The 18,662-nt window shown below is 41.4% G+C and overlaps 1 protein-coding gene across 3 annotated transcripts in view; it reads right to left on the bottom strand.

Annotated features, from left to right (window-relative positions):
• The window catches only part of CDK13 (cyclin dependent kinase 13), a 2,153,482-nt gene extending 2,135,086 nt beyond the window's left edge, over positions 1–18,396 (bottom strand). For all 3 annotated transcript variants that reach the window (XM_044064803.1, XM_044064806.1, XM_044064804.1), the window contains exon 1: positions 16,615–18,396. In XM_044064803.1, the coding sequence (XP_043920738.1) occupies positions 16,615–17,624 (1,010 nt within the window). In that variant the 5' untranslated portion in view covers positions 17,625–18,396. The remainder of the gene's footprint in view (positions 1–16,614) is intronic.
• Positions 18,397–18,662: the final 266 nt, after the last annotated feature.

Here is an 18,662-nt window from a genome sequence, read left to right as displayed (position 1 = left end):
TCCCTACAGAATACTCAAATATTCAGGGAGCAAATGGCTGTAACTAAGGAAATGATTCTTCCCAATTCCTCCCATCCATTTTTTTTTAATTTTCAACAAGTTTAAAAAAGTAACTTCTGTATGAATTGTATAATTAAGATGTGGGGATGATAAAAGCAGTTATCCCCACCTGTCATACACGTGTTTTTGAATGTATTTTTCCAACTCTGTCTTACATATGTATACTAATGTTTAGCAGGATAATCTTTTATACAGTTGTTTTCTTCACATTTCCATTTGAACATGTCACATTTTAAGACTTTTCTTGCTAGAACACAACCACACAACTGTGAACATTTCAGCCATCCAAAGAACTGCCCCAAACAGACAGCTGCATCCACAACTCATTAACTAACATTAAATTGTTACCCATGCTAAAGTGTAGGTTATAGCTTGTGTACCCCACTTACACTGATTTATACGACTTTCTTATCTTTATTCCTCTCCCAGTTATGAAAAACAGCTTGCACTGTTTCAGAAAGCATTAACATTTAACTCTAAGAAAAAGTACACTGGTTAACTTTAAAATAAATAGTGTGCACTGCTGTACTTAAATACATTAAAGCATTAAGGGTACCTGGGAGGCTGCTATGTGTTGTTCAATTTCCATAATTTCAAAGTTTACTTTTCAGTGAACTGCTTGCCATTGCATGTTTACACTTTTTTATTCTCCTCAACAAAGAATGCTCAGAACTCTCAACATTAGTTGCTTGCACCTGCAGACAGCTCGTTTTCATGTAAAAGTAGTCAGCAATGAATTGGTGGAACAGCTAACAAATTTGTAGATGTCCGAAGGAAAAATTTCACTCAGGACACAGTGTATGGGTTTTCCCTGGTCAACTGTCTGCAGCTGCAGATTTTGTCTCTACTGAGAGCATTTGCTAATGGGGTGGGTGGGGGGGGGGGGCAATATCTTTGCAGATGCAAGAAACTTGGCATTTTTCAAATATTTAACCATTTTGCCTTATATATCATGCCTATTCGCTTACAAAAAGCTTATCTTACCTTACAGCTAAAGACAAGGGCATTAATCTAGACATTCACTCTTGTAAAACAAGGGAATGGTCTTAATTGTACATATAAATCAACACCCTTTTACACCCCTCACCCCACTCCAACAGCCCTAAAGCATCGCATTTTATTAAAGTTGCTTCTCTCTAGCTTTTATTACTTTATCATGTAAAATATGCATTTCTTACAGCTAAGAAAAAGTACTTGCCTATTTTAATATCTTTAACGTATACAACAGTCACCGAAGACCTCCCATTTCAAACATCAAGCAAGCAGCATTATTCATCCATGTCCAGGTCACCACAGATAAGGTCTCTTCCCATACCCTAACCAGCTACAGGTCACTCTGACCCAAGAATCTCACAGTTCGCACTTGGACCTACTAGATGTGCTCAATATTCAACTAAATACCCTACTCATGAGAAACTAACCACTCCTCTATACACTGGAAAACATACTGCCTCTAACTCCAAGACTTTAGCAACATGAACACCCTGGACCAGATAGTGGGAGATCCAAACAGGGGATCTAGCATACCGGACCTAGTACTCTCCAACATGAGCAGGTTGCACACCCTGCCCTTTGTTGCATCCTCATTGGTTAGGTCAGATCACAAAGCCATCTCTTATGCCCAAAAACAGAAAAATCAACTCTCACAGAGACAAACCTTCTAACTCAAACAGAAAACTAAAAAGTTTAAATGTTTAACAAAGTCTAATAAGGAAACTATGATGTCAGGAGAACTTCCCAGGGTAAAGACAATCACAAGGCCTTATTCAGCTATGTCAGGAACCTAAAGTGTAACACTCAGCAGTGTGCAAAACTGGTGGCAAATGGCACCACCTTCACTGACCAGGGATTCATAGCGAATTTACTGGTCGAGAAGTTTAGTTCCCCCCATCCCACTACCCCCCATGAAGTTCCTTCTAGCATATCCCTCCCAACTATCAGCAAGGAACAGGTCCTGGTGGAGCTCACCAAGGCCAAAAAACAATGCTTCAATGGACATCGACAATATCCTAGGTTACCTTCTAAACAGTTTACAATATGATCTATCAGGTCCACCGGAGACACTCTTCAACTACAATCTCTGAACAGGTTACATAGCATTTGAATGGTGAACATAAACAGTCATCCCCTTCACAGGGGTGGGCCATCAAACAACCCCGGAACTACAGACCCATCAGTCTGACAAGTTAAATATTTATCACAAAAATGATCATCAAGCACATTGGAAACTTACAGACACTGGATTCTTCCCAGTTTGGCTTTAAGGAAAGGGCTTGATAACGTTAAACCTGTTGACGTCTCTGAAAAAGCCACCAAGGCAATGAATGAGGAAAAAGCTGTTCATACCACCTAACTTGACCTAGCCAAGGTGTTCAATATAATACCAACTATGATATTATTGACGCACTCCAAACTAGGCATAAATCCACACAACTCACTGGAGTACAAGCTGCCCACCGATAGGTCCAAAAAGGATTGAGACCACCACTTCCACCGAAAGACCAGTCACCAGCGGAGAACCACAGCATTTCGTGTTGGGCCCACTCCTTTTTGATATCCACTTCTTGGAAGTCAAGGCTAATGTCAAAAGCCCCTAACTCACCAAGATCATAGATAACTCTACATTCAGAGCTATCGAAGATTTGCCCCCATGACAGTAACATCCTGCAAAATGCTCCAACACAGACAAATAACTGGTACTAAAGCCACGGATTAAAACTCAATGCTAAAGAATGCATTATAGCCCTGTTTAGGAAACTGTCCACCAAAGCTTATCACACTCCATCCATAAAACACCCAAGAGTTCACCTGGTAGTTAGGGATCTGGAAACATATGTAAACAGTAATCTGGCCTTTGACCAACATTTAGCCAAGACAGTAAAAGAAATCATTCTAGGTTATCCACCTTATAAGCAAGGGCACGGCACCCAAGTCCAAGGAAGTTATAGTACAATTCCACCAAATGGTTATCAAACCCATTATCGAGTACAACTGCCCCCCTTTGGCATGCACCTACCCAGGCACAATTGGAACACTGACAAAGGTTCCTCACCAGAAGAATACAGGGTATGAATACCCTGTCTTACATAGATTGCCTTAAGATCCTACTTCTATATTCAACCTCCTACAGGTTACTGACAAGCCATCTATACGCACCAAACCAGGCATCCTCAGATCCAGCTCTGATGGATCTCTTGCACAACCACAAAACAAACAGCACCATAAACATTAGACACCAAGACCTGAACTTTGCCTGCAACATAAATATGACATGCTGGAGAGACAGATATTTGTCTCAGGAGGATCCTTCCACTATGGAATAGGCTCCCCATCCACATGAGGCAGAGTTCATCCTCGACCATATTCAAATGAAATCTTGATCACAGGATGGGAAGTCGCAAATTCACCCCTGTTTTGGCCCAAAGTCTCTGATGGGCAGAGGTCAACAATAAGTAAAACAATCCCTAACTAGCATACCCACCACATAACCCGTAGCTACTCCCCTAACAAATATGCCCCACCAACGTGACACCCAAGACACCTGGGGCAAAACTGGGTGGGGCTGCACAACTAGACTTAAAGACTTTTTATATATTCCAAACTACCATCAGACAGCATGCACGGCAACAGCATCTGAGAAGGGCATCCTGGAAGGTCTTCATGGCAAAGAAAACAGCCTTGATTTCCAGAATACTGATGTGAAAAACTGATCTCTTGGGAAGACTGCATGTCTTGGACAATCTGCGTCAAATAGCATGAAAACAGAAGGAACAGTGATCACACCTGCCAAAAGAAGAGGGTCTTGAAAGGATCTTCTAAGAGAAAGGTTGGATCTCTGACTAAACTTCTAAAGATGCACTTCATATTTCTTGGATATCTAGAAGTGATCATCCCACAGGTCTGAAAGCTATTCTCAGAAACGCATGTGAAACCCTGGCATCAGCCAACACAAACAATGCAGATGCCATGAGGTCTGGTGCTTGAAGATAAGCAGCCATCCAGAAAACTTACCCAGTTGCACTACTGTTGATCTGATGAAAATAATCTTGTCTGGTAGAAAAAAAGAACCTGCAAGAAAAACTGCCCGGAGTGCAGCCTAAGAAAGTGATCAACTGTGTGGGCATCAGCTGGGATTTTGCAACATTTGCCATTATGTCCAAAGCTAGAAGAGCTGAGAAAGCAAATCCTTGTTAGTGATGAGAAAGTCCATCACTGGGACTACTAGGAGCCAACCTTTCAGATAAAGATCAGAAGCCCAACAGCAGCAGCTACCACACACTTACATTAGGTGAAAACCCTAGAACAGCAGTGTTCACAACTGAACATGACTTCTATGCAGCAATGAAGGAACCTCCTGAACTTATTGATGATCCTGCTTGGCATATAAGCATATGGGTCCAAAATGCTCAGTTTCCTTTGGATAAACAGGGAAGGGCAGGCTATACCTTTACACATGGGACTCTCCAGGTATGTATTGATTAAAGGTTTTATTTTTGAGAGGTAAGAACCTCCAGTAACAAAACTAACCCTTTTTGGTCTTGCCATCCCTATCCCTAGTGTATAACTATTAAAATACAGGCTTTGTGCCTCTAATCTTGCTAGAGAACTTTATGAGATGGGAAGTCAGGGAGAAGAGAACAGTGGCTTGGGTGGCGCTATGAAGGGAATGGGACAACTTCTAGATACTAAACCCCTTAGACACCCATGTGTGATGTAGGGACAAAGAACCCACAGAAGGGAGCAGACAAGGAAAGTCTCAAGAGGTATACTGCCCACTCAAAGGTGGACCACAGTACTCCTATTCATTCTGCTTTAAAGTTCCTCCTTCTGTAGGCAGACAGATGTTCTGGATACCACCATGACCTCTCTGGCCATTATCAGAACCTTGAATATTAGATTGTTGTGAGCACATAAAACAAAGCAAACATGGGCACTGCTGATTTCTGGGAGAACAAATAAGGAGGATCCTGTAACTAAGCTCCAGCCTACAACAATGTATTGCCCCTTGTACTTGTTTTTCCAGTTCAGTTTTACTTAGAATAAAAAAAGTGCAAGACTCCATTAAATGGGACACAGAATTAGCCTTAGTGTTTTCAGTAAAGTCATAGAGCTGAAGCCATGCACAGTGACAAACCACAAGTCCCATACTTGCAGCTCTCTCCAAATCATCCACAGCACCATGAGCAAGTCAAATGGCCTGGTCAGCCAGTGGTCTAAGGAGATTAGGCAGACAACCACTTCCAGCTTGAGCAATTTCACCTGTTACCTCCTCCTGGAACCTCAACATCTGAGCAGTCTGAACAGGCTGAAGGCAACAGTGGAGAACGAAAACCTACATTTCCCAAAACTGTACATGTAACGCTATTCTGTTGGGTGGATGGACAGCTTTGGCCTGCAGTTCAGGTGCTTTTCTAAGAGCTGACAAAACAATGATGGCTTCCAACGGGTAGTTCCTGATTGGCCAGAGAAGTTTATCTGGGATCAAATCTCTAACCACATATATGTGAATGAGTTCAAGTCACAAGGGAGCTCCAAGCTCAGGCATTTTTTGAAGACTTCTAGCATTGCATAGATCCACTTCAACATGTTCCAAATGACAACTTACAAAGGTTGGAATAGTCCACAGATATACTCTGCCTACAAATGGCACTACAGCCAAAAGGTAAAAGCCTTGGTAAGAGACCTGCAGACCATCCTAGGCACAGCAAGAAAATTTTCATCCAAACATTGTAATTTTATTAGCCTTTCTCAGCTGATTTCTATCCCTTTCAACTTTCTGACTTAAAAACGCGTGCATTTGCACATTTTTGGCATTGTGCAGCATCGTGAGGCTACAGTTAAAGTATTCCAGGTGCCAGAAAGTCTGCTCTTCAAATTTTCCCTTATAACTAGCTGGTTTCTCATTAGTAGCACTACAGTCTGAACCTCTGTGACTAGCACTTGCTCTAGAACCTGCTGGAAAGCACTAGGAAGCCTGAAACTGATACAAGCACAACTCTCCTTGTCAATAAGGAGAAATTAATCGTAGGCACTAAACAGCCTATAATTGTAAAGTACCTTGCAAAGGTATGGGAAAACAGCTCTTATACTTTACAAAAAAAGCACCTAAACAGGCATGTTTAAGGGTCAGCGTCCGGTGATTTCTCCTGTCCACCTGGTGAAGCTGGGCATACTGGGGCAATGCAGCAACTTCCTCATGTACACAGACAACCCTCTCCTTCTACCACCAAGTACTACAACCTGCGAGAGATACACTCACACAGCCAAACTGGAAGCAAAACTCTCTCTGGCCAAGACTGTGCTAGACAGTCAAGAGGAGAAGGTTAACACCTGCACTACACCTCAAGCAACTCACAGCCCTTCAAAACCCACACCATCAACACCCACACATAGCAACACTAAACCCACATATGTGGAGGCCCTTAACATTAACCTGCCCAAGCAACAAGGACCTCCGAAGCTGAAACGCAAACAGACACCAGTCACAAAGTGACACATAGCTCACCAGTGTGCCACCCAACAACAGCCCCTAAGGCAAGACAATGTACCCAACACTTCAGTATGCCTGACTACAGAGTCACCTATGACGCCTGACTATAGAGTCACCTATGACTAATGTCCCACTCACCAGGATGAACAAGGAGAAAATTAGTCAGCTGCCTGTCGGGTGCCAGGATCCACCACATAACACATGCACTCAAGTCACTCCACAAGTACAAATACGACTCTGTCATTGTCCATGCTGGAGTGAATGACTTGAGACGTACCTCTCTGGACTACATGGAAGAGCTCTCGGATCATGTGGCCCAGGCAGGTATGACCCTAGCCCCGAGTAGCATCCTGCCTTCGCCCAGAATGATACCACAGTATAAAGGACAAAATGATTGACTTCAACAATTGGCTAAGCTTCTGATTTCATTCAAAGGGAATCCAGTATCTGTCTGCCTGGGAAGACATGGTCGACAAACCACGATGCTTTGCCTGAGATGGTCTGCACCAGTCACCCCTGGGATTCAGGTTACTGGCTAAAGCTCTTGCCACCCTATAGTGCCTTTTTTAGGCAAGGTTCAAAGGATAAAACCACCACCGTAACAGATATAAGCACGCAAAATCTGAAGGTAATGCTACTCAATGTTAAAAGTCTAAACCTCAAAATGCATTCTCGAGGCACTCCTAAAATTGGAGAACATCGATATCTGTGCAGTAACTGAGACCTAGTTCAAGGCTCCAGAGAGCACCCCTGCAATACCAGGCTACAACTCTTACCACACTTTTCGGCCACAAAACCAAGACCGAAACACTAAAGGTGGAGGAGTGTCCATATTCACCAAGGATATTCACACCTCCAGGCTAGTTGCCCAACCATGCCCCGAGATTCTCACTATACCTTTCTAAACATACTGGAAAATATTAAGATACAACCAAACACCCTAATACTGGGTGATTTCAACTACCCTGCCATTAACTGGGAAAACTACTCAGGTACCAACTCCTTTTCCCAACAGTTCTTGGAATTCATAAATTCCAACGCCCTGGATCAACTAATCCATTGTCCCACCAGGGCTCCAATATCCTAGACCTGGTCATTACCAACATGGGAGATAGATGCTCCACACCAGTGGTCACCCCCTCATTGGTCAGGTCTGACCATAAGCAAATCACCCTTGATATCCACATCCCACCCCCACCACCCAGTAAGGAAACCTCCTTAAAAACTTCTCCAAAGCCAACTTCATGCTACTGAATCAGAAGTAACAAACTTCATGACACCCATGCAGACGGGATCTGAAAGTCCGACTGCAGAATCATACATTAAAGGCACTGTACGAGCACATCCACTCGTGCATGAACCGTGCCATCCCAAACAGAACCAAGATGCTCTCCTCCAAAAAAAGGAAGCCAATCTGGTGGTCCCCTGCTATAAACAAACTATATAACAGAAGGAAGAAACTGTTGCAGAAAAGAGGAAAATCCCAGGATGCAAAAAACTCCCTCACCAGCTTCAGTAAGAAGCTGATAACCCTCATAAAATCCTCAAAAGCTAATTACAAAAATAAAATTGCCAAAGATTCCAAAGGCAACCACAAGGCATTCTACAGTTACGTCAAGAATCTAAAATGACAATGCTCAGATCTGCTCTGAGCTTCAACAGAATGGCATTAAATATACTGATCCCAAGGATATTGGCAATATCCTGGCAGATCGATTTAGTGCCAATTTCACCCCCCTCTCACCCCCTAAAGCGACCATCTCAATACCAAAAGATTGCCAAATTCTAATCACGGCCACACAGGTAGAAACCGCACTCTCCAAAGCTAAGAATACAGCATCCATGGGACCAAATGACATCCCAAGCTGTGTACTACATGAACTACAAAATTAACTGGCACCTCACCTAAGTGTCATGTTTAATCATAGCCTCACCTCAGGCTTCGTGCCCACTGAGTGGCGCACAGCTACAGTTATCCCACTCCACAAGGGGGGATCCACCTTGGATCCTGGGAACTACTGTCCCATCAGTCTAACGAGCCTGATCTGCAAAGGCATGGAACGCATTACCATGGAACTTATAAACAAAGACAATGGCAACCTTCAAACACTGGACCCCACCCAGTTTGGGTTTGTGAAGGGCCGATCTTGTCTCCTGAACCTGACTGACTTCTTCGAATCAGTCTCCAGAGCTGTGGACGAGGGTAAGGCGGTCCACACAGCCTATCTGGACCTCGCCAAGGCCTTCGACACCATCCCCCACTCTGAAATCATAGATAAGCTTACTAAGCTGGCCATAAATCCCTACGTCACTCGATGGATTGCCAACTGGCTTACTGAAAGAATCCAGACTGCAAAAGTAGCCGACTCCAAATCCAGCACCAGACAAGTGGAGTACCTCAGGGTTCAGTCCTGGGATCACTCTTGTTTGGCATCTACTTCTCTGAAGTACAGGTCAACACTAAGGGACTCTGGCTAACAAAGTTCACAGATGACTGCAGAGTGGGAGCCATTACTGAATCCCCAAATGATGTGGATATTCTACAAAAGGGTCTTACAGAAACAGATGCCTGGTGCCACAGTCATGGGCTCAAGCTTAATGCCAAGAAATGTACAGTTATCCCCTTTGGAAAAAAAACATGTACCCATGAATTACCACATAGGTGGCAGTACACTAAACATCGAAAGTGTGATGAGAGACTTAGGGACACGTGGACAGCGGTCTCACTTTCGATAACCACATCGCCACAACAGGAAATCCTTCTATGTGGCACACATCACCAAGGGCTTTTCATCCAATAAAAAGGAGGTCATTGTACCACTGTACTCATCCCTCATTAGACCCATTATAGAGTATAATGCCCCATTTGGTATGTACCTCACAAGACATCTGCAACAGCTGGAAAGGCCACAGAAATACCTCACTAAAAGAATCACAGGCCTAAAACAGATGCCATATGCTGACCGTCTAAAAAAACTCCAGCTATACTCTGTTGTATTTCTTCTACTCAGAGACAATCTCTGCTTAACATACAAGGCCATGTCAAACCCTGAGCTGTTGGACATGCTCCACTTAAAGAAATCCCAATCCCACAAAGCCGCACGCTCCAGGGATCTAAACCTTGTCATCACAATGAACAAAACATGCCGGAGAGATAGGTTCCTGACCCAGAGACTCCCCATACTCTGGAAAAGACTGCCCATACATGTCAAGCAGAGCGCCTCCTTGGCCCTCTTCAAAAGGAACCTTGATGACTGGGTGGATGGGAGATAGGAAATTCACCCCGGGGATCATTTCAGTCGCCCTGCTACACAACAGGAGTCCAGAGAAGTAAATATTGTGGGAAGAAATATCCAGGGAATTGTTATGGCTAGGCTTGTATAGGCCCTAGGGCCAACAGCCTAGTACCCAACCTATGAACATGTAGCATACTAGCCCACCCCAGAAGGATAGCAGTTATACAATTAATAAAGTCAATTATCTTATCTTTGAATTTCAGCATCATTCTGGGTATTGGCTGTGCATGGCTGGCTCAATCATACCCACCTGGATAAAGCATCTAAGGTAGTTTACCTTAGAGTGGGCCTCTACTAGGTCACAATAAAAGGATTCCAAGACCCCTTGATACTTCTCGGATCCTAGCTCAAAAAAAAAAAAAAAAAAAAAAAAAAACACACAGCTGTCTCTGTATTCTTATTCAGCCCAGTGAATGTGGCATCTGTATACCTAACAACAGTTATCCATTACTACAATATCGCAGTAGGTCAATGTAGACCACTAGGAGTTAAGGGCTTGGAATCAACACTCTACTGTAGGACTCTTAGAGACACAATGGATATATAAAAAGTGTACACAACCCTGTTAAAATGTCAGATTTTTATGATATAAAAAATGAGACCACAATAAATAATTTCAAAACTTTTCCCACCTTTAATGTGACCTGTAAAACAACTGAAAAACAAATCTGCTAGGTGAAAAAATATATAAAATAAAAAACGTACAATAAGCTGGTCACATAAGTGTGCAGACCCTTAAATTAATACTTTGTTGAAGCACCTTTTGATTTTATTACAGCATTCAGTCTTCTTAGGTAGGAGTCTATCAGCATGGCACACCTTGACTTGGCAATATTTGCCCACTCTTCCTTGCAAAAACGCTCCAAATCTGTTACATTACGAGGGCATCTCTTGCACACAACCCTCTTCATGTCACCCACAGACTTTCTATTGGATTTAGGTCTGGGCTCTGGCCGGGCCATTCCAAAACTTTAATTTTCTTCTGGTGAAGCCATTCTTTTGTTGATTTGGATGTATGCTTGGGGTCATTGTCATGTTGAAATGTGAAATTCCTCTTCATCTTCAGCCTTCTAGCAGAAGCTTGAAGGTTTTTGGCCAAAAGTGACAGGTACTTGGAACTGTTCATAATTCCCTCCACCCTGAATAAAGCCCAGGTCTAGCTGAAGAAAAGAAACCCAAAAGCATGACACTGCCACCACCATGCTTCACCATGGGGATGGTGTTCTTTTGGTGATGCAAAGTGTTGTTTTTGCATGACACTTACCTTTGGGAACTGTGGCCAAAACATTCAACCATTTTCCCACATGCTTTTGGGAGACTTTATGTATTGTTTTGCAAATTTTACCTAGGTCTGGGTGTTTTTCTATGTAAGAAAAGGGCTTCCATCTTGCAGCCCTATCCCATAGTCCAGACATATAAAGAATACGGGAAACTGTTGTCACAAGTAGTACAACCAACACTAAAGGAGCTGCGGGAATTGCTGGCAAGTACTGTTGTAAGTCTACTGGCAGCCTCCCTGACCAGTTTTCATCTGGTCTTTTCATCAATTTCAGAAGGACGTCCAGTTCTTTGCAAAGTCACTGTTGTCCCATGGTATATCTAACGCTGTGGAAATTTTTTGTACCCTTCTCCTGACTGATACCTTCCAACAATGAGATCCCTTTGATGCTTTGTAAGCTCTTCGCGAACCATGGCTTTTGCTGTAGCAGGCAACTGAGTAAATATCAGGAAAATCCTACTAGGACAGCTGAACTTATCTGGGATTAATCAGAGTCTCTTTAATTGATGACTGAATGCTGTAAATTTAATCAAAAGATGCTTCAACAAAGTATTAGTTTAAGTGTGTGCAGACTTAAGCAACCAGCTTATTGTACTATTTTTTTCCCTAATACATTTGTTTTTCAATTGAACTGTACAGGTTACAGGTCACATTAAACTTGGGAAAAGTTTTGAAATGATTTATTGTGGTCTCTTTTTTGATCACAAAAACCTGGTATTTTAACAGGGGTGTGTACACTTTTTATATCCATTGTATATGTAACCATAGTGGGTCTGCAGAGTGAAGGTGGGTGTGCTGCTGTGTCAACTAATGGCAGTTTCTTAGTCAGTAATCTGGAGGTTTAGACAGTGTTCTCAGGCTCTGTGTAAGCTGGTTTAGCAAAGGTGTTCTGCTTTCCAAAGTGAGAAGATGCCCTCTCTGTTCAGTAAAGTTACTGTGAAATAGCAATTAATAGTTTTCAGCAAACATGAGAACTACTAAACTGCTTCAAAATACTTCCACAGAATACTCCCATCTACAGTCACAGTTTGGGTTAAAGGTCTAAAAAGATGACCTTCAGAACTACTTCACTTATAGAGCATACAAATAAAGCCACTCTGCCCCTAAAGCTTTCTACTGGAGTAAGCCAATGATTAGTTTTAGCTACAAGCCTATTTTATTAATGAGAACCTCCACAAGTCTCATCTCCCAAGGAACACACACACACACACACACACACACACACACACACACACACACACACACACTGTAACTGTCCAAACAGTTGGTGTGTGTGTGTGTGTGTGTGTGTGTGTGTGTGTGTGTACATAAAGCCCACACACTAGTTTTTAAAACTACAGGCTAAACATTAAAGAATACAAATTCCTTTCTGCATCAAGACACACACTATTTCCCCCAATAATACCCCCCAAAAGACAAAAAATGTTAAACACCACATCACACTCTACTGCACAATTCTTATTGATTAACACAAGCTAGTTCTCACCAACAAACAAAATGCAATCGTCATACAAAACAGGGTTAGTTTCACAGGGCACAGCACCCTTACAGCAAGGAGCAACTGCAACGTCTGAAAAATCATACGCATGACAGCTGAAATTATGCTTGTTACATCCACAATAAGCTGCAATCATGATAAATGCTTTAAATGAAAAGGCAAACATATAGTGAATGCATCACACCATTTAAGTGAGCCCATTTTTACTGGGATCCCAATCAGAAGTCACTGCCATTAGAATAACTCTTTGTTGTTGTCCCCCAATTATAAGACTACTGTACCTCAAAAGGAGAGGAAACACTAGCTGAGGGAGTGCTAATGAATTCCCACACCGATGCTTACTTGTATTCAAACACACTTCGGTCCAGCAAAAGCAACAATTTCCCAGCAAGGACCAAGGGGAAAAAGAGTTCTACTGATAATGCATTAACCAATATTAAAAGCAAAGTACTAGAACACTGAACTGTAAATACATCCAGTCATACTACACTTGTGCCTGAAACAAAGCTTGCTGTTTAACATGTAATCCCCAATAAACATACCACCTCCCACATTTCGAACCAGACATACGATGGAATCATTCACATAAATTACCACATTAAAAAATGCTACCTTAAAGTTTGCAAAAAACTTGCATCCAAAATACTACTCGTTACACCGAAGCCCTCAATCCTCCATCACCCAGCTCCTGCAGTACCTATACATTGCCTACAAAGTTCAACCAAAACTTTCTGAACCAGCCACAGACCAAAGTCACCATTTCCCATGATTAAACAGTTATAATTTACAGATTAAAATAATTTACTTACCAAGTCTGTCTTTTGAATAGTTTTAGCACGTACAACTTTTGTGTCTAAATACTTTCAAATCTTGTTAATGTCTCATAATATGCATGCCACACTCGAATACTTGTAATCCAAATTATACTGTGCTTATATTACTGTTATGATCCCCTATAATCATAAAACTATTAAATGTAACAAAAATGCATAACAGTATTAAATACTTCCTTTTTTCAAATAAGAATTTTATTTTTCCCTTTTTATATGAAAAATGAACATGATACATGGTATATCAATGTAAATTAACAAAAATACGTAACAGAGCTTAAGCTAAAAAATCCGTGATCAATCAGATATATAAAAAACAAAAACAGCATTTAGGTCACACAAAGTACGGTAACTTATATGACAAAGCAAACCTATCTGAAGTCTGAACAGAAAATCGCATTGACCTATCTTGGCCTTATTTGGACCGGTCACTGATCACTCAATGGATATCTACAGCTTATACAAATATTTTCTGTATTCATTTCACAATTTTCCATAATCAAATATTTCACTATCACTAACCATTCCTTCACATCTTTCCAAAATTATTACTTTTAAAATCATCTCCTCCTACCTGGACTGTAAACCAGACTTCTGCAACATGCAGCAATTATACACTAAATTCCTCTCAACCATGTTTGCCTACGAGATCTACTTACCATCTCTGATTATCTGTAACCACATTGCGGCTAAAAATAGACTTTATTGTCCAGTCCACTGCAAATAAAATAAATAATGCAAAACACTGAGTGAAAGTTTGCAGCTCTCATCTGATCAAGACAACTGCATCTCAGAAAACAAGAATAAAACCTGCGACCTGAAGAATCTGTAAATAATGCCTGGGCTTTATTAGATGGCTACATCAATAAAGGTGTATGAAAGGGTAAACATGCAACACTTATACCATTCTTAACAAACGTTAGGCAGTTATCAGGTCTTAAAGCTACTTTTCATGACATTTTCCCAATGGATCTGCTAAATTAACACTAACACACATGAATCTTGACACTATAAGCATCCATTCACTCCATGTTCCTGTTGAGTTTACTTAATACTTGTTAAAGTTGCAGGCTTGTAATTTCATTCCTGAACCTTATATTAAGACACAAGCGCTACTATGTCAAGCCACCTAACTGCTAATCAGGAACTCTGTCATATTTAGTGACGGACATCATTCCTTCATAATCCTAATTACTGGACCCAAGAAACAAAAGGGACTTTCTGCATATGCATAAATTTCCAGGGACTGCAGATGTTCAAAAACGGTTTTGAGGAAAAACAGACAACAAAATACTTACCACAACATATCTCCAATGGAAAACACCACATATCTCCAATGGAAAACAAACAGAAAAGAAACCAGGGTCCATTACTTCCCTGATTTCCCCTTACTATCAGTTTTACTTAGGCTTTGTTGTACTCTACTGGCCCACCGGATGTGCAACTAAGTCTGCAGGACCAACAGTAAAGCAAAAATTAAAAGTAATTATAAGACTCATCTCGTGCAACCTGCATCACTGATCAAAGACAAGATCAACTTTCAATGGGCTGTCACCACAAGCAACACACATTACGAAATGTTAAAAAGTAATTCACTGACCCTCCTTAGGTATGTTATCTATGTATTTTTGTCTCAGAAAGTAAAGCATTAATACTGAAGGCAGTTTCTCTCACAATACATAGTCGCGTGTTTCTTGCCCAATATCCACAAAACCATACTTTACTGCATCAATGTCACATATCCAAAGCACATTACCTTTTGGTCTATTTGATAACAACATAGGTGGACCCTATAATCCTTAGACCATTTTAACCAAGATCCAAACATAAAACAGAAATCAAAAACACAGAATAAGAAAACACCAAGTTAATAAAAGAAAACATACTTGTTTGGCTACAAGAAACAGGCCTACATATGATGAAAGGATATTTTGTGGGGTCCCACTAAACTTTAAAGTCATAAACAGCAACAAAACATAAAAAAAAAAGCTCAAACTTTTTTTGGTAGTCAATTACTGATGGTGTTTTCCCACCAATACAATACCACATTAGTGTCTTTTTTTTTCTCTCAAAGACTTAAGATGCAACATCTCAAGAACAGAACATACTAAAAAAAAAAATCTAAATTAAACTTCACTACTGCCGGAAATATACTCCACACACTTTGAATAGCTATGAAAAATATACAGAAAAAAGTAATCTAAAAAAGTAAACCTCAAGGTCGCTTTAATGGTCAGGCAATGACATGCATGGGGGGGGGGGGGGGACACAAACAGTATACTCACAATTCTGGGAAAAATGAGAAGACTCACCAGTGCCTTTGCCAGTATGGTGGACAAATTACGACAAGAGGCAAAGGTGCTAACTAAAAGAACAAAACAGAACGCCAACAAAACGGGGAGTAATGACAAAGTTCAATGGAATTAGGCATCTGCCAATGTAGCGGTTGTGGCAAGCCAAAAAAAAATATCAAAGAATACATAAACAGCTGCTGAACTGTGTTTATTGGCACTTGATTTGGGGGTGCAATACCCTCAGATAATAAACCTTAGATAGATTTTAGCCTTTTGCATGTAACCCAAAAAACAAAATTTAAATATCTGTAATGAGGGGAAAAAAATCATCAGAATGCTTCCACAGTCCCATGCAAAGGCAGACAAAGGCAACAGAGCAAAACTATCCAAGTCAATATAAATTAATCTAAGTAAAGTACATATCAAAATTTAAAGATTCATAATGAAAAAAAAAAAATCAGACGGCAAGATGGCACTATAAATATACATTACACCCTTTCACAGGCCATGCAAAACTACACATTAAAGCCCATTAAATTAGTAGACATCTCTCAACCTCTTAAAACAAGAAATGTAGACACAGTGTAAAATAATGGCGAGACAAAGGCCCAAAAATAAGGACAGAGTTGTAGTACTGCTGTTATAAAGTCAAGGTTTTGTGAATAACAGTATTTGTGTTAAGATGTTAAGTCAAACTCAAATGTATGCCGTTATTTAACTACTTCAATCTACAGTGATGTACCAGAAAACCACAAATTTTGAGGAACAGACCAAAATTATGAAGAAAAAAAAACATGCACACTCGAGAGGTATGTTAGATATCAATTTTACAATTTTAAAATACCATAAACTCCAAACATTCATTACCTGGACTCAGGAGTAGGGCTTTTTGACTTGCGCCTTACGTATGGCCCAGGTGACAGTTCTCCACACTCGTAAGAGCTGTGCCTGCTAAAACTTGGGGATCCTCGTCTGTTATATGGGCTTGGAGATCTTAGCCTTCTAGAAAAAGGACTAGGCGACCTCACCATATTGTACAGACCAAAAAAAGCCGGGTCTCTGGGGTCTCTACTTGCATAAAGAGGTGGAGCAGCACTATAACTCGGGCTGCCCCTGAAATGATTAAACATTAATGGAGTTGGGTACAGAAGGCTAGGAGGACCAAACGCTGGGCTAAAAGGGGGTCCAAATACGTCATCTCGAAAAACAGGACTCAAAGTCTGTCTGCTTCTAAAAAGCTTGGCTTCTTCTCGTTCTTCCCTATAAGCTTTAGGAGGCTCCCTGGGGGCTGAACAAGAGTCCCTTTCTGGTTTTGATTTGCTTTTTTGTGACTTAGCTTCTCTCTTAGATGACGACCCCTTAACATTCCGGTCACTGTTGTCACTGCCAGATTTCTTCGAGCTGTGTTTACCACTGCTCCTGGACTTTGAACTTTCCTGGTGAGTGTCCCTCTGTTTATGATCTCTCTCTTTACTTATATCCTTAGAATTACTGCGAGAATGATCTTTTTCTGATTTAGACCCGCTGTGTTTTTCTTGCACACTTAAGTGTTGTGAAACACGCTCATCGGGATGAGGGGAAGAACTACAGGAAAACGCTTCAGACTGAGAACTCACATCATCGTACTCAACTAAAGTAGTAATCTCCCCGTCTTTTTCGTAGATAGAACGTCTCTCACTACCCAACGGTTCTAATTTTCGGCGCTTGTGCCGCCGATGATGAGAAGAACTCCGTCTCTCTTTAGCTTTCTGGTCCTGTCCACCGTCTGCAGTGCCAGCAGCTGCAGAGGTTGGCGATCTCTTTCTCTCCGACCGGGGTTTCTTCTTGTCAGAGGGGCTCCGACTCCTGCCGCCCAAACCCGTCTCCGAACTCGGCATTTATTCTCCGGTTAATGATTGACTTGGATCGTTTCAATCGGTTACAGCCATCAGTAAGAGAAAGCTGGCGTCCATCCGCCTGCGGGAGAACTGTCACTCTTCGTGACAGCAATAAAACTGACTGAAAACACAGTTTTAAACCCCACAATCCACAAAAAACGGCATGTGCAAACAAAATGCAATAACAATTTTCAGTGAAAATAACTTTTCCAGAGGAAAACTGATTTTCTCCCGTCCCAGATTAGACGAACACGAAGTATCCCTTTCGTGCACTTTCAGAACCACCTGCAGACAGTTAAAGCTCCCACGAAACGTCCTGATACAAGTAAGTGTTTCTCCGAGACTCACAGATTCCTTTACTCCAAGGTGACAAGTACCGTCACTCCACTGTTTACCACATAGTGCACTACGGCGAAAAAATATCCCGTCCGTCGGCGGGTTTTCTTATTGCAAAAGGTTCCAAACTGCATGGAAGCGTTCACTTCCCGAGGTGAAGGACCCAGCGCTCCAGTCCTTCTCTCAGTTACGTCACAACAGGAAACCCCGGCCGGCTGCCCACCGGGTCAAAATATAGCAGAGTAAGTCTTTTAGGGTCTCCAGTGTTGTTTCTGATAAATCATTTTTCCAATTAAGTACACGTTTAAAGAAATCACATAAAGGGATACAGATCACTTAACAAGGGCTGCTAATCCAATAATAAAAGAATACCACTATACTTCAAACGAACGACTGCCAACATGGCCGCCCTAGTTCCCCAATGACAACATCCGGTTGTAGTGCAAAGGGAGAGGTGAAAGGGTAATTCTGGTACTTCCTGATAGTTCCCTATTAAGTTGGACTACTTGCAAAACATATGAGGGTGTAGTAAAAAGTTGGGGCAGGGTGCAGTAGCAAGCAGCACAGAAAACCAAACGCAGTATAATACTTATAATGTTTTTATACAGGTTTTTAAGTACAAGCTACTCCAACTTTCGGATGAACACAAGTTGTTCTTTGGGATCTAGTAAGTCATTGCTCTCAATAAGCCATATATATATA

This window comes from Protopterus annectens, chromosome 3.part0 (assembly GCF_019279795.1).
Source record: "Protopterus annectens isolate FY-2018-M chromosome 3.part0, PAN1.0, whole genome shotgun sequence".
Lineage (NCBI taxonomy): Eukaryota > Metazoa > Chordata > Ceratodontiformes > Protopteridae > Protopterus > Protopterus annectens.
Note: the sequence above shows the minus strand (reverse complement) of the source record. Positions and strands in the feature narration are given on the sequence as shown.